Genomic DNA, 15,311 nt, shown 5'->3' with positions numbered 1-15,311 from the left:
AGGTCACAGGACTCACTCAAGCATCATCTCTCTGACGCTGGTGGAGACAGTTTCTCTCGAGCTGTCGTTCCAGATCAGCTCGGGGTTCTCGTGGGTTCCCTCGAATATGTGCACCGCCGCCTCGGGGTTATCACGCATGGCGTCCATGAACACGCCCGGCAGGAAGCGCATCAGGGTCAGACGCACCTGAGAGAGAGCAGACACAGGTGAACGAGTGATGAAACACATGCAGTGATGCTGGGAATGAGTAGTCTAACTCATAACAGCGCTCCGATGAGGGAGGAACTGAAGGAGTCTTACCTTGGGTCCCACCAGCTTGTCTGAAGTCATCTTGGAGAAGAGATCAGCCGTCTGCGTGCGCACCTGAGGATGAGTGGAGTTACAGAACAGATCCAGCAGGTAGATCAGCGCACCTGAGAGACAAACAGAGGTCAGAGGAGACTGCTCTGAGATCAGCTACTGGAGACGTGTCCACACACACACACACACACACACACACACACACACACACACACACACACACTCAGAAACACACACACACACACACACACACACACACACACACACACAGATATATACACACACACACTCAGAAACACACACACACACACACACCTCTGGTCATGGCCTCAGTGATGATCTTGGTGTTGGAGGTCAGAGCGTAAAGCGTCTCGAGCACCAGCTGACGACCTGCAGACAAACACAGAGAATAAACTCTAGATTATCAATAATGATGACATACACACATACAGACATTGTATTGAGATAAATAATAACAAAAAATTATTCATCGTGGATTTTATGGCAAACTGAACTATTAAAGTCAATCCAGTTTTCAAAAGAAATCTAAATGTATTCATAAAGCCACTTAAAAACACAGTGGACCAAATGTCTGTACAATCACATAAAACACAATAAAATACAAAGAGAGAGAGAGAAGTACAAATATTAAAAAAACAAATACAATAAAATAAACTGTTGTAAATCTAATCCAAACCAATAGTCGTCACAAAGCAGCAAAGGCCTCATCACACGCGTGTCTCAACACAGGTCTTAAACATGCATATAAAATTAAAATAGAATAAAGACAAATAAAAACAGTGTTGTTGGCTTAAAATATAGAGAATATCATGACTGTTATTAATAATGAAGAATGTATAAATAAGTCCATACATTGAAATATTAAAATACTGCATTCATACAGGTGTGTGTGTGTGTGTGTGTGTGTGTTTAATTGCTCTGACAAAATGGCAAATGTTTAGATGGAGATATGACCTCAACATATCATTGACATACTATTATAGTTATTATTAATCTTTTTAAACAATATTAGAATAACTTATCTTTTATGTTTTTTATTAAACATTTAGATTTACATACGGTACATCCACTTCAACTAAATACAAATGGAAACTTTTGCCTTGGCAACTTTTTCTTTTGTACAACATGGCCATTAATAACATTTATTTTCTTTCAAGTACTAGAAATACATATTTGTAATGGTTTTAATGAAGTGTAATAACGCTGTGTGTATAAAGGTTAAAGGTTGGTCAGTCTTACAGGAGGGTAAGGAGTGCAGCAGCACCAGCAGACTGGGCAGAACCAGAGACTCAGCGATGTTGACCACACAGTCCTGGTTTACTGTGACCGTGTTGACCACCTACAGCAAACACACAGTTAACAGAGGCCACGGTGTCAGTGAAGAATGAAGCAGACCATGTTTCTGACGCACCTCTAAAGCCAGCTGCTGGACTCTTCCAGCGCCATGGACCCTCAGCAGAGAGAAGAGCAGCTTGAAGTGACCGATGCACTCCGTCTCAGTGCCTGCGACACACACACACACACAAACATCACACACCAGCCTCTACACACACATGCATCAGTCTGCTGTGTTTCAGGCACCTGGGTTGTTCTTGATGACGTTGCGGAGAGCTTCCAGTGCCATCTCGGCCCAGCGCAGTCTCTGAGCGTGCTGCTGCGACTCCAGCTTATTAGTCTGCGTCATCGCCATCAGTGTGTGCAGATACTGAGCCTGAGAGCCCACATAGTCCAAGAGACTCGACGCGAACGCTTTCGGATACTGACGAACACACAGATCAGAGTTCAGAGCTGGCACACACTCCATATTTAAATTAACTAACACTTCATTAATTCATTGAGGATGCATTAAATTGCTCAAAAGTGACAGCAAAGACATTTATAATGTTACAGTAGATTTCTATTTCAAATAAATGCTGTTCTTCAGAACTTTCTACTCATCTGTGAATCCTGAAAAATAAAATTCATCACAGTTTTCACAAAATTGTGCAGCACAACTGTGTTCAACATTAATAATAATCAGAAATGTTTCTTGAGCAGTAAATCATCATATTAGAATGATTTGAAGATCATATGACACTGAAGACTGGAGGAATGATGCTGAAAATACAGCGGAGCATCACAGAAATAAATTAAACTTTAACACAGATTCACACAGAAAACAGCTGGTTTACATTAGAATAATATTTCACAGTTTTTACTGTATTTCTGAACATATAAATGCAGAAGAGATGTTTTGGGATCTTCAGTACAGTAGTGTAGGCATCTCTCACCTCCAGAGGAAACACGGGCTGCTCGTTATAAACCCTAACGAAGATCTCTCCCACGATCAGCTCCTTCCTGTGTTCACTGAACAGGAACTCTGAGCCGAAGCTCTTGTCGCACTCTCCCTGCAAACACACAGAGTGAGTGTGATGTGAATCAGATGTGTGTAAACAGAGTGTGTGTGATGTGAATCAGAGGAGTGTAAACACACAGAGTGAGTGTGAAGTGAAACAGACGAGTGCAAACACACAGAGTGGGTGTGATGTGAATCAGACAAGTGTAAACACACAGAGTGAGTGTGATGTGAATCAGATGAGTGTAAACAGAGTGTGTGTGATGTGAATCAGAGGAGTGTAAACACACAGAGTGAGTGTGATGTGAATCAGACGAGTGCAAACACACAGAGTGAGTGTGATGTGAATCAGACGAGTGCAAAAACAGAGTGAGTGTGATGTGAATCAGACGAGTGCAAACACACAGTGAGTGTGATGTGAATCAGACAAGTGTAAACACAGAGTGAGTGTGATGTGAATCAGACAAGTGTAAACACAGAGTGAGTGAGATGTGAATCAGACGAGTGTAAACACACAGAGTGAGTGTGATGTGAATCAGATGTGTGTAAACAGAGTGTGTGTGATGTGAATCAGAGGAGTGTAAACACACAGAGTGAGTGTGATGTGAATCAGACGAGTGCAAACACACAGAGTGAGTGTGATGTGAATCAGACGAGTGCAAAAACAGAGTGAGTGTGATGTGAATCAGACGAGTGCAAACACACAGTGAGTGTGATGTGAATCAGACAAGTGTAAACACAGAGTGAGTGTGATGTGAATCAGATGAGTGCAAACACAGAGTGAGTGTGATGTGATTCAGACGAGTGCAAACACAGAGAGTGAGTGTGATGTGAATCAGACAAGTGTAAACACAGAGTGAGTGTGATGTGAATCAGAAAAGTGTAAACACAGAGTGAGTGTGATGTGATTCAGACGAGTGCAAACACAGAGTGAGTGTGATGTGAATCAGACGAGTGCAAACACAGAGTGAGTGTGATGTGAATCAGACGAGTGTAAACACAGAGTGAGTGTGATGTGAATCAGACGAGTGCAAACAGACAGAGTGAGTGTGATGTGATTCAGATGAGTGCAAAAACAGAGTGAGTGTGATGTGAATCAGACGAGTGCAAACACACAGAGTGAGTGTGATGTGATTCAGATGAGTGCAAAAACAGAGTGAGTGTGATGTGAATCAGACAAGTGTAAACACAGAGTGAGTGTGATGTGATTCAGACGAGTGCAAACACAGAGTGAGTGTGATGTGAATCAGACGAGTGCAAACACAGAGTGTGATGTGAATCAGAGGAGTGTGAGCAGCAGTGAAGAATTGGGAGGAGCGTCTCACTCTCTTGATGCTGCTCTCCTGCTGCTCCTCCAGGAACTCCATCAGCTCCGCTCGTGTCCCATTGTTCCAGATTAAGTATGGGTTCTCCGAGTTACTGTTCAGCAGCTTCAGCACCTGGAGAACCCACAGAAGAAGCACAGATCAACACACAGCCACTGTCCTAATTTGTAAGTCTCTTTGGATAAAAGCGTCTGCTGAATGAATAAATGTAAATGTAATGTAAATGTCCATCTGTCCTTCAACAGCATCACTAGTGCTACACAATACTAACTCTATGACACGACACCCGACTGAAATAATCATATAGCATATATATATTTCATGATATAGGACAAACACAATAAAACAAAGACAAAAATTTAAAAGGCCCTTTAAAATACCTTTTATTTCTCATTTTAATTAAAAAAACATTTGAGGCTACATTTTAATGTTTACATTACAAAAATGTTAATCAAAACGCATGTCTAACTAATTGAATTCATGAAACTTATACAATGTAACAGCAATTTATTAAAAGTTTGAAAAATTTATGTTAAAGGCCCTATGAAATACATGATTATTTTTCTCAAATTCTGTGAATGTTTTTCATAAGTTTTCTGAATTCCATTTTAATATTTTCATTAACTTTGAATAATCAAAAAGCATGTCCAATAAATTTATAAAGATTAATTACATTTCATACAGAATTGATCAATTATATTATTATATAAAAAAGTACTGTGTTGTGTATTTACATTTCAATAGATGTAATTTCTATTAATGGTGCTGCCGGCAGCGCAGGTCTCTCTGTACCTCTGTGGGCGAGCTGCGGCCCAGTCTGCGGGAGATGTAGGGCGTCAGCATGGCCCCCAAACTCTTCCTGATGGCAGGGTTCTCCGGAGGAAGCTCTCCTGCACTGGGCTCATCCTCTGGGCCCCGGGCCCCGCTGTACCCCGCCAGCCGGCCGAGGGCCACCACGCTCAGCTTGGCCAGACTGTTGCACACCTGCTGCTGGTTGGTGTCGTGGCTGGCCTGCACGCCGCTCTCCTCCAGCGTGTAGTCGTAGCTGAAGAGGCTCGCCAGCAGGTGCCACAGGACCCCGGCCTGATACAGGTGCGTCTGCAGGAAGAAGTCCACCGCCAAGGAGCTGACGCACTCCACCACCAGAGACGCCAAGCGCGGCAGACCCTGAGAGACGCCAAACACAAACACTCGCAGACTCTGTATGAAGACATCACTTATCCACACAAACAATACAACACAGCTCTCTAGTTGTCAGTCAGTAATAAAGAGATGCGTGTTCTTACCTTGCTGTAGTAGAGAATGTGACAAACATCTCTAATAATGTTGGGAAGCTCCACTATCTTCTCTCTGCACTCCTCGAACTGAGCAGCGACGCTGTAGCACCTACAGACGTGTCCACACACCTGAAAAACACCCACATGCACTCAGAATCACACTGTGAGCTCACTGCATGTGTGTGTGTGTGTGTGTGTGTGTGCTCATGTACCTGCACTGCCATGTCCTCCGGTCTGCTGGAGGCGGTGAGCACAGACACGCAGCGGGACAGAGCCTCCATCAGCACCTGACAGAGAACACACAAGCCTCATCAACACCAGCAGACAGAGAAGAGAAGAGAAGAGAAGTCTTCACATGCTGACCTCGATGCCGCTCTCCCGCCGCAGCTCCTCCGCGTTCAGCGCCGAACAGTTGACGGTGTGGAAGGCCAGCTCCGCGGCGGCCGGTAACAGAGCCGAGGTCTTGGAGAACAGCTGCTCGTCACCCGTCTCCAGGGTGATGGTCTTAATTAGCATGGGGTAGCCGGCGTATTTATACGGCTCCAGATCTGAGGAGAGAGAGAGAGGAGATCAGTCTCTGAGCGTCTGCAGATCAGGAGCGGTGTCTGAGAACAGCGAGGCGTCTAACCCTGCTTGTGTCTGTTGAACAGGATGCTCTGGGCTTTAAGGATCAGGATGATGTTCTCTGGGTCAGGACCGTCCACGATACGAGCCGATTTGGTGCAGAGGAACTCATAGGCCTTGTTGACCTTTTCAAACATGTCCTGAGCACACACACACAGAGACTGGTTAGAGTTTATTATTCATTCACTCATAATGAGACGCAGTGTTGCTGTACGTACCCTGCCCTCCGGATTCTTGTCTGGATGGTATTTCTGGGCCAATCTGAAATATGCTTTCCTTATCGTACTCTCTTCATGCCTTTAAAAGCACACACAAAATCAACAAAGGACAAAGATCACAGTTAATAAGCACTATTCTCAAATGCTACCGTGTCACATGAGAAGCTGTGATAACGAAGGCTAAGCAATCCAAAATATTTGTGATGTACTAATAAAGGTCCTAAAGGTACAGCATGAAATATAAAGTTTTTTTTTTTTTTTTTATTCTTAAGAGTAAGAATGGGATGAAATGATCATTTGACACTAAACTATGACTGGTTTTGATGCAAGCATTTACGCTAAGAATTATAAATTACATACTATTAAATACAGATTCTGGATCGTAATGTTATTGGACCTGAGTGTGGTCTTCGACACTGTCAATCATAATATTTTGGTTTCTCAGCTGGAAAACCATGAATTCATGGGATTCCTCTTAAATGGTTTAAGTCGTATCTAGCAGATAGAAGCTTTGTGGTAAAGTTTGGGGAATGTATGTCAGTGTTAGCTCCACTTAAGTGTGGAGTACCTCAAGGCTCTATTCTCGCCCCCCTTCTGTTCTTACTCTACCGTCTCTTTAAGGTACTATATATTTAGGAAACATGGAGTTTCGTAACATTGCTATGCTGATGATACACAGATTTATCGGCCACTTCAAAAAGATAATGGTATTAGCTTGCTTTTGAGCTGCTTAACTGGCATCAAGGACCTGATGGTGTTAAACTTTTTAAAATTCAATGAAAATAAAACTGAGATTAAGGTTTTTGGTATAGTCAGCAATCAAACTAGTATAAATTCTATTCTTGGTTCCTTGACTGAGCATAATAAAGCAGTGGCTTAAAAAAAACAAACAAAAAAAAACAAAAATTTGACAAGCAAAAAAAATTAGGTGACCAAGTCTTGCTTATTAATTTGAGACTTTTTGGATTAGATGAAGCCCCAACTTTTTTCATGACTTTATTTTTATCATGCTTAGACTATTCTAGGTCTCTCTCTATGGGAGTTGGCCAGAGGGCTCTGGCACATCTACAGGAACTGACAGACATTAGAAAGAGTGATCACATTACTCCTATCCTGTCTTCTCTTAAATGGTTGCCCATCTGTCTCCGAACTGAATATAAACTTTTATTGTTTGTTTTTAAATCTCTAAATGGGTGGACATTCCCCTCTTAGGCCCCTGAGATCATACGTCCAGCTTTGTTTAGTGCTTCCCAGATCTACATTTAAACTCTTTGGGGATTGTGCTTTCTCAGTTGCTGACCCCAAACCTGGGAACTCACTGCACTTTCGTATCAGATCCGCTCAGACCATCTCCAGGTTTAAATCTCTGTTAAAAGATCATTTATTAACTGGGGCTTTTAACTCATCTGGTGATTCATTCTCAGATGTGTATCTGTCTTAAGTTTTGATGCTATCCTTGAATTATGTCTTTGCACTTTCTTATTTTATTTTCTTTGATGTACAGCACTTGGGCAACATCGGTTGTACTGAAATGTGCTTTATGAATAATAATAAACAACAAGTCTAAAAATAGAGTACTAAACAGTGAGATATTTTGTCTTTAACAGCAAGAGCATGTGGGACTCACTGTCCCTGTCCTTTAGGGAGGTTCAGCACTTCATAGGCGTCATCCACAGACATGGAGGGCGGCTTCTTCTCCACCTCTCTCTTCCAGGCGTCCAGAGTGTCCTTCAGCAGCTTCACCTGCAGGGGGCAGACAATCACAGGTCTTCACATCACACAGAGCGTGGAGCTGGGCCATCAGTCACAGTGTGTGTGTGTGTGTGTGTGTGTGTGTGTGTGTGTGTACCGGGTCTCGTATGGGCCAGTCGGGGAAGCGTGTGGAGTCACACAGGTGCCGCAGGTAATAGATGTTGCAGAAGAGCTCGTTGTCCAGCTGAGGGAAGCTGACCACAGGAATGGGACAGTACTGATAGAGAGCACGAGTGTTACTCTGCAGACGAGGACTGAAGTCTGCCAGATGAGCGGCGATCTTCTCGATCATCAGACGCCTGTCCACACACACCACACACAACCAGCATGACGTGCTAATTCACCACCTTTACCTTCGGGTTAGCATAGTTCACAAAACAAATACAAATGTCTTAGCTAGACTAAAAGCAGAAAATATAAAATGAAATCCAATTCAAAATATTGACAAAACCTTATCTCAATGATACTAACACAGGTTTACCCATCTCTTTTAAATCTCTTTCATTTACAGAGAGACAGAAAAAAGTAAAATATCTTTTAAAAACATTTTTTTAGTTAATTTTTAGTTTTTAATAACTTAAACATTACTTTAGGTTTTATTTTGAACATTTAGCATTCAAAAAGACAAATCCATGTGTTACAAACACACATGAACCGTAAGATATACAAAACGCCTCTAGAGCCACAGAAGTATAGATGTTCACCTCATCTCACTTCTCATTATCAATCACTTTAACTTAACGTACTAAAATAACTACAACTGAAATAAAGTGAGTGAAGTGAAGTGACATTCAGCCAAGTATGGTGACCCATACTCAGAATTTGTGCTCTGCATTTAACCCATCCGAAATGCACACACACAGAGCAGTGAACACACACACACACACACACACACACACACACACACACACACACACACACTGTGAGCACACACCCGGAGCAGTGTTCATCATTTATGCTGCGGCGCCCGGGGAGCAGTTGGGGGTTCGATGCCTTGCTCAAGGGCACCTAAGTCGTGGTATTGAAGGTGGAGAGAGAGCTGTTCATGCACTCCCCCCACACACAATTCCTGCCGGCCCGAGACTAGAACCCACAACCCTTCGATTGGGAGTCCAACCCTCTAACCATTAGGCCACGACTTCCCCATAAACTATGTATATAACTAATTATAAATAAAGACAAAAACAACACAATAACTAAAACTTTGCTTTAACCCTCTCAAGGCAGGCGTTGCAGATTTGCAACAGTAAAGTAACTTAAAACCTTATTACTCCAGATACATATTTTATGAATCGGGAGTACTAAAAACTTTACTATAGGTTACTAAATTTACTAAGTTACTAAAAATTAATTTGAGCCTGAGAGGGTTAAATTAACATGAAGACTGAAACCATAACATTCAAAATATTAACCACAACTATTATAGTAATAGTAACCAAAATAAGTCATTTAGCTTTTCTTTATATATATTTTTGTGTGTGTTTAGTGTTCATGAAGGAAACATCCTCCCTGGAGCCACAGACAGAGATCTGACCTCATCTCACTGCTCCAGATGGCTTCAGGCGTGTCAAACTCTCCCAGGAAGATCTCGGAGAAGCGCTCGGCCTCGTAGTTCTCCAGGTAACACACCATGGCCTCCGGCAGCATGGAGCCCAACACACTCCTCTGAACGATGTCCAGACCTTTAGCCTGCGGGTCAAACACATGCTCAGATTAACTGTTCCCTGTCTTTACATGCACTGTGAGAGACGTCAGATCATCAGATGAAGCAGTCACCTCCTCGGATTTAAAGGCCTGCTTCAGGTGAGTGTACTTCAGGAACCTGGAGAGAAGAACACAGTTACACATACAGCACGTTATCGAAACACGTGATCAGGAGCTGATGACATCAGTCAGCTGTGATGGGCTGAGACGCAGGAGAGTACCGGGCCACGGGCAGCACGTTTGAGCCGGTGTACATCATGATGAAGAAGAAGACTCCGCTCAGGTAGAGACGCTGCAGGTTAGGGTTGTCCTGCATCACCAGGTACAGCAGGTTAGCCACCTTCTCCACCAGGATGGGGTCAAAGGTCAGGAGCAGCTGTGGAGGACAGGAGGATGTCAGCGGTTTCTAAACACAGCTCTAGAGGAGCACAGAGTCAGAGATGTGTACCTGGACGATGTGTGGCAGACAGGTGTTATCACTGATGAGTCTCTTCACCTTCGGGAGAGGTCTGATGATGGCATTGTCCTGATCCCTGAACACACAAACACAGAAATACAGGCATGTTTAAACATATTGTGTGTGTGTGTGTGTGTGGAGCAGCTGTGAGGAGCGGGACTGTACCGGCTGGGGAAGTAGGAGCACATGGTGATCAGCATGTTGAGGATGAGCGTGGCCAGATCGGTCTCGTTCATCACGGCCTGTCCTCCGGCCAGCAGACACCACTTCAGCTGAGGGATGGACTGCAGCGGCCGCCAGCCGTCCATGCCCTGAGCCCAGCAGCGGGTCTTAGCCGTTAGCGTCCCAGCGCTCCAGAACTCCTGCATCTGAGGACACGGATCACCAGCTCAAACACCAGATCACCTCCGATCACACGCTCCAGCTCTGCTGCAGATACTCACCTCCTCAAAGCCGAAAGGCCCTCTCCTCTCTTTATCTGCGTTCCCGAAGTACCACTCCTTCTCGCTCTCGCGCTTCATGTCTGGAGAAGCCTCCAACACATTACTCTGAAAACAGCACAGACTTCACCATCTGGACATTACACATCATCAGCATACCACTGTTTAAAAGACTCCTCTCCTGCTCAAGGCTGTGTTTATCTGATCACAAATACAGTAAAACTGAAATATTCCTCCAGTGTACAGCACTGATCTCTCTCTCTCTGCAGCAGTGTGTTTGGGCAGTACCTGCAGCGGCACCGTGGCTCTGTTAGTGTGAAGGTGAGCGAGGGTCAGCAGATCCACCAGTATACGCACTCCGTTAGAGTCCATCACATCCTTCACATTTCTCTGTCAGAACAGAAGAGTTAAACCCTGGATGTGTGATCAGCAGCTCTGAGGTTCATCAGCAGACGTGTCTCACCTTGTTGAGGATGAGTTTGTTGAGGAAGAGGATGAGTCGGTCTCTCTCCAGCTTGTCTGTACACTGCACAGGAGCGAAAACACGAGGTTAAAACAGTGATTCTAGAGACACATCCCTGTAACTTCAGCACACTGACCCGGTCCAGCATGCCCACGATGTACTTGGTGTCAGCGAACGGTCCGATCTCCTCGCAGCACTTCCCGTAGACGATGGAGAGCGCCTGCAGACACACACACTTCATGGCCACTTTAGGAGTCAGCAGGAAGCGATGGTAGAGCTCGTTAAAGAACTCGTATCTAGAGAACAACACAGAGGAAGATCAGCACAATAACAGCCAGACCAACACGGCTCAGAGTCTGTTCAGACACCTACGATCTCTTGATGGCTCCAGACTCCTCGTTCTCATCCTCCTCCAGCAGCAGACGCAGGTAATAATCTCCGATCTTAATCTCGTCAGAGAGACACTCGTACTTCACCTGAACACAAGCAGACATCCGTTCTAGCGCTCATTCACATGCGGTCAGAAACACTGCGCTGGGAAATACAGCTCTGTTCTATACTCATATATCCTTAGTTTTCTGTATTAAAGTTTTGTTATTATTATTATATTTGAATTGCTTGTCTTCTGTTTGTTCTGTCACTCATAATAATCTCATCTGATCGGCTTCAGTAACCTGTAGAATCTATAAACTGTGAGTGTAGACTGCATGCTCTTAACGCTGTGAGGGTTTCTCCCCGTGACACTGAATCACATCACATCAGAGTTTCTCCAGTGTTAGTGATGACACAGACCTCGAACTCTTGGTGGTTCCAGGAGATGATGCTAGCGCTGCCCAGCTCTCGGTCCACCCCGAAGGAGCGCATCTCGGCCTCCAGAGCGTCCCGCAGCTCCTCACGTGTCTTCAGGTTCCAGATCAGGTTCGAGCGAGCGTGATCCAGCTGGAACCTGCACACACACACACACACACAGCAGCGTCACAGCTCTGATGACCACACACACACAACTCAATCATTAAACACATCCTTTACTTGTAGTAGAACAGCTCCCAGTTGGACTCGATCTTGATCCGCTGCCGTCTCTTCCTCAGGATCACCGGCTTCTGGTTTACACTCTACAATCAGTAACACACCATCTCTACAGCACATTCTGCTTATAACACTGGTTTAAGAGACAAACAGAGCTATTATGGGATGTGAGGGTAATGCTGACGACACCAGAGCTGTGAAGTTATGATCCTGCTCTAAACACTGAACACATGGAGGACAGCTGATCTAATACAGTCAGTGTGTGACAGCTACACACAGAACACACACACACACACACACACACACACACACACACACACACGCGTTACATGAGACCGAGAGACTGACATGAGAGAGGGAGGGGCTAACAGAGAGAGACAGTCTCTGATTGGACGAAACTACTCACCAGGTTGTTCCTGTCCTGCTGCATTGATTGACAGCAGAAACCCCAATAAGAGCCGATGGGGGGGCAGAGATAAGAGAGGTTAAAGGTCACACCAGCCGTTTCTAATGAACACTGTGTCAGTCTCAGTGAAGCTGGCTTTAATGGCAGTGTGATTAGAGGCTCAAGAGCAAAGAAACGATGATGATGGTGTAAGTCATGCTCATGATCCCAAAGCTGTGTCTTCATCTGCAGCTCATGCTTCACATCAATCATCATCTTGGGTTTACAGTGGAGACTAGATTACATTTCAGTTTAGTTCAACACTCCAATCAAATTTAGCTCTTTATTAGTGTTTTGGTGGAGGTTATCTCATTTATCAATAACGGTCGATATTTAATTGTTCATTCCACTGTTTCTACATTTCAATTACATTTGGTATCATCTAATGCTCACTTGATGTTAGTCTTTAGAAAACACTAATAATTAAACAACAACTCAATTTAATTTTAAAGCAAACCTCAAAACGAATATATTTTTATTTATTGTGTATTAAGGCGTTACACTCATAAGACATAAAATTAAATGATGAGTGTATGGGCTTGAAGCTTTCGCAGCGCTATCAGACCCAGACACAGTGAAGAGTTTGTGAGGATCATAGATCTCCAGCAAGCCATGTTTGAGCGTTTATTATTAGTAAAGACCAGAGACAGAAGATTAGAGAAAGCCAGCAGAGCCTGTACTGAAAGTGCATCACACATAAAAACACAAAGCACAAAGATGAGAAACAGCAGATCCAGAACCGACGAGGCTCTATTAACCAGCACACAACAGGGATGCAACCATATCACGCTCACCACACAGTTATATCAACATATGAAGACCACGATACCATATCTACTGTGAAATGTAAAAAACAAGAACACAATTTGGTACATTTTAAAATTAAATTACTCTATTTAATGACAGATCCTGTGCCAAAGCATAATGGCCAGAAACACAACTTAACAGAGCTTTTATGTTATCGATTCGTATGGTCATGTGATCACGGTGATAGCGAGACAGTTCTGCTATCGTGGCATCATGTTGTTGATAATATGGTCACATCCCGTTGCCTCCTCGTCAGCTGATGGAGCGGGGTAATAACGTCTCTCACCTCCTTCTGAGCGATGCCCATCTTATCTCTCCAGTGCATCAGCACGATGTCTGCCTTCTCTTTGGCGAACTTCTCCACCTCTTTAGCAGCTTTACCCGCCACACGCTGCCACTCCGGGACCTTATTCCTGCCAAACTGGTCCTGTAAAAACAGCTATTATTAATGGCTTGATATGGATTACAGGTTGAAATGGGTACTACAGTCCAAATTCTGTGTTTTGTGGAGAGTAGATTCTCTGACTCTGACTCGATGCTCACACCAGACTGAGAACACGCTACAGGAACGAGCAAAGCTTTCAATGTTAACAGTCTCTGTGTTTAATATTGCTCTGGTCACGGAGATGTTTAGATGGATTGGACGTTGAGGCTTTCAGATCAGTTCTATTCCAAACCAGGAAGTGGAAACAGATCAAAACAGAAACAGATGATATGAAACAGAACACATTACAAAGGAACTGGCTGCAGAAACAAGTGTGTGAACCTCGCACGTTTCCTACACATCTATGAACATATTATGGTATTTTACGTTTAAATACAGACAGATGTTGGGCTGTTGCAGCTTATATAGATTGTTACTACTAGAAAGAACACATTTTATACACATTTTATAAATGCACAAGTGTTTATTGCAGTTTATCTGTAAATTTAAATTCCAATCTTCATCTTTTAAAAAATTCTTACATCCACCAAACTTTATAGTTTAATTAAGGTGTTTGTTTATATATCATTCACACTGATCTATGATTTATGTCTGTTGATATTTTGGGGATTTGTGAAGTGATAAAAACAAGAATGACTAAGCCTGGCTTTATCCACTCTACAGGTTTCTGTTCTGGAAATGTAAATCAGTGTATATTTAATAAGATAATGCCTCATGTCATATTTAAACAGCACTTCAGTAATCCTGTAATGCATAAAATGTTTGCCATTCCTAATGTTGAATTATGGTGAGATCTGTTAGTTAAATGTTTACTTTATTCATCCTTTCGCCTTAAAAGAGGAGATGTGAGAGTACAGCTGCTGGTCATATAATTAGAATATCATCAAAAGTTCATTTATTTCACTAATTCCATTCAAAAAGTGAAACTTGTATATTATATTCATTCATTACACACAGACTGATATATTTCAAATGTTTATTTCTATTAATGTTGATGGAAAAATTTGAAGGAAAATCCTAAATTCAGTATCTCAGATTTTAGAATATAATTTAAGAGCTATACAAAGAAAGGATTTTTAGAAATCTTGGCAAACTGAAAGGTATGAGCATGTGCAGCACTCAGTACTCAGTTGTGTCTCTTGTGTCTGAATGACTGCAGCAATGCGGCGTGGCGTGGAGTGGATCAGTCTGTGGCACTGCTCAGGTGTTATGAGAGACCAGGTGTCTCTGATAGTGGCCTTCAGCTCTTCTGCATTCTTGGGTCTGATATATCACATCTTCCTCTTCACAATACCCCATAGATTGTCTAGGAGGTTAAGGTCAGGGGAGTTTGCTGGTCAATTAAGAACAGGGACACCATGGACCTTAAACCAGGTATTGGAAGCTTTGACTCTGTGTGCAGGTGCAGAGTCCTGTTGGAAAATGAAATCTGCATCTCCATAAAGTTGGTCAGCAGCAGGAAGCATGAAGTGCTCTAAAACTTCCTGGTGTACGGCTGTGTTGACCTTTGACCTCAGAAAACACAGTGGACCAACACCAGCAGAAGACATGTCACCCCAAACCATCACTGACTGTGGAAAGTTTACACTGGATCTCAAGCAACGTGGACTGTGTGCCTCTCCTCTCTTCCTCCAGACTCTGGGACCCTGATATCCAAAGGAAATGCTAAATT

General features: G+C 43.3%; 1 protein-coding gene across 4 annotated transcripts in view; it reads right to left on the bottom strand.

Annotated features, from left to right (window-relative positions):
* Window positions 1-15,311, bottom strand: part of LOC128013574 (dnaJ homolog subfamily C member 13-like) — a 67,561-nt gene that overhangs the window by 12,567 nt on the left and 39,683 nt on the right. For 2 of the 4 annotated variants that reach the window (XM_052596675.1, XM_052596679.1), the window contains exons 20-49: window positions 13,481-13,621; window positions 12,349-12,366; window positions 11,946-12,028; window positions 11,709-11,862; window positions 11,289-11,392; window positions 11,053-11,212; window positions 10,917-10,979; window positions 10,742-10,843; window positions 10,457-10,561; window positions 10,179-10,381; window positions 10,005-10,089; window positions 9,778-9,932; window positions 9,629-9,674; window positions 9,387-9,541; window positions 7,950-8,151; window positions 7,728-7,843; window positions 6,101-6,179; window positions 5,887-6,022; window positions 5,622-5,806; window positions 5,471-5,545; window positions 5,268-5,387; window positions 4,774-5,148; window positions 3,982-4,095; window positions 2,592-2,708; window positions 1,903-2,080; window positions 1,733-1,824; window positions 1,561-1,660; window positions 616-690; window positions 301-413; window positions 17-186 (exon numbers count right to left, since the gene is read on the bottom strand). In XM_052596675.1, coding sequence (XP_052452635.1) covers window positions 17-186; window positions 301-413; window positions 616-690; window positions 1,561-1,660; window positions 1,733-1,824; window positions 1,903-2,080; window positions 2,592-2,708; window positions 3,982-4,095; window positions 4,774-5,148; window positions 5,268-5,387; window positions 5,471-5,545; window positions 5,622-5,806; window positions 5,887-6,022; window positions 6,101-6,179; window positions 7,728-7,843; window positions 7,950-8,151; window positions 9,387-9,541; window positions 9,629-9,674; window positions 9,778-9,932; window positions 10,005-10,089; window positions 10,179-10,381; window positions 10,457-10,561; window positions 10,742-10,843; window positions 10,917-10,979; window positions 11,053-11,212; window positions 11,289-11,392; window positions 11,709-11,862; window positions 11,946-12,028; window positions 12,349-12,366; window positions 13,481-13,621 — 3,821 coding nt within the window. The remainder of the gene's footprint in view (window positions 1-16; window positions 187-300; window positions 414-615; window positions 691-1,560; window positions 1,661-1,732; window positions 1,825-1,902; window positions 2,081-2,591; window positions 2,709-3,981; window positions 4,096-4,773; window positions 5,149-5,267; window positions 5,388-5,470; window positions 5,546-5,621; window positions 5,807-5,886; window positions 6,023-6,100; window positions 6,180-7,727; window positions 7,844-7,949; window positions 8,152-9,386; window positions 9,542-9,628; window positions 9,675-9,777; window positions 9,933-10,004; window positions 10,090-10,178; window positions 10,382-10,456; window positions 10,562-10,741; window positions 10,844-10,916; window positions 10,980-11,052; window positions 11,213-11,288; window positions 11,393-11,708; window positions 11,863-11,945; window positions 12,029-12,348; window positions 12,367-13,480; window positions 13,622-15,311) is intronic. The other 2 variants (XM_052596676.1, XM_052596677.1) reach the window with 2 other exon arrangements.

Source organism: Carassius gibelio, chromosome B24, assembly GCF_023724105.1.
Source record: "Carassius gibelio isolate Cgi1373 ecotype wild population from Czech Republic chromosome B24, carGib1.2-hapl.c, whole genome shotgun sequence".
Lineage (NCBI taxonomy): Eukaryota > Metazoa > Chordata > Actinopteri > Cypriniformes > Cyprinidae > Carassius > Carassius gibelio.
The sequence above is the reverse complement of the archived record's forward strand: the minus strand, read 5'-3'. Positions and strand labels throughout refer to the sequence as shown.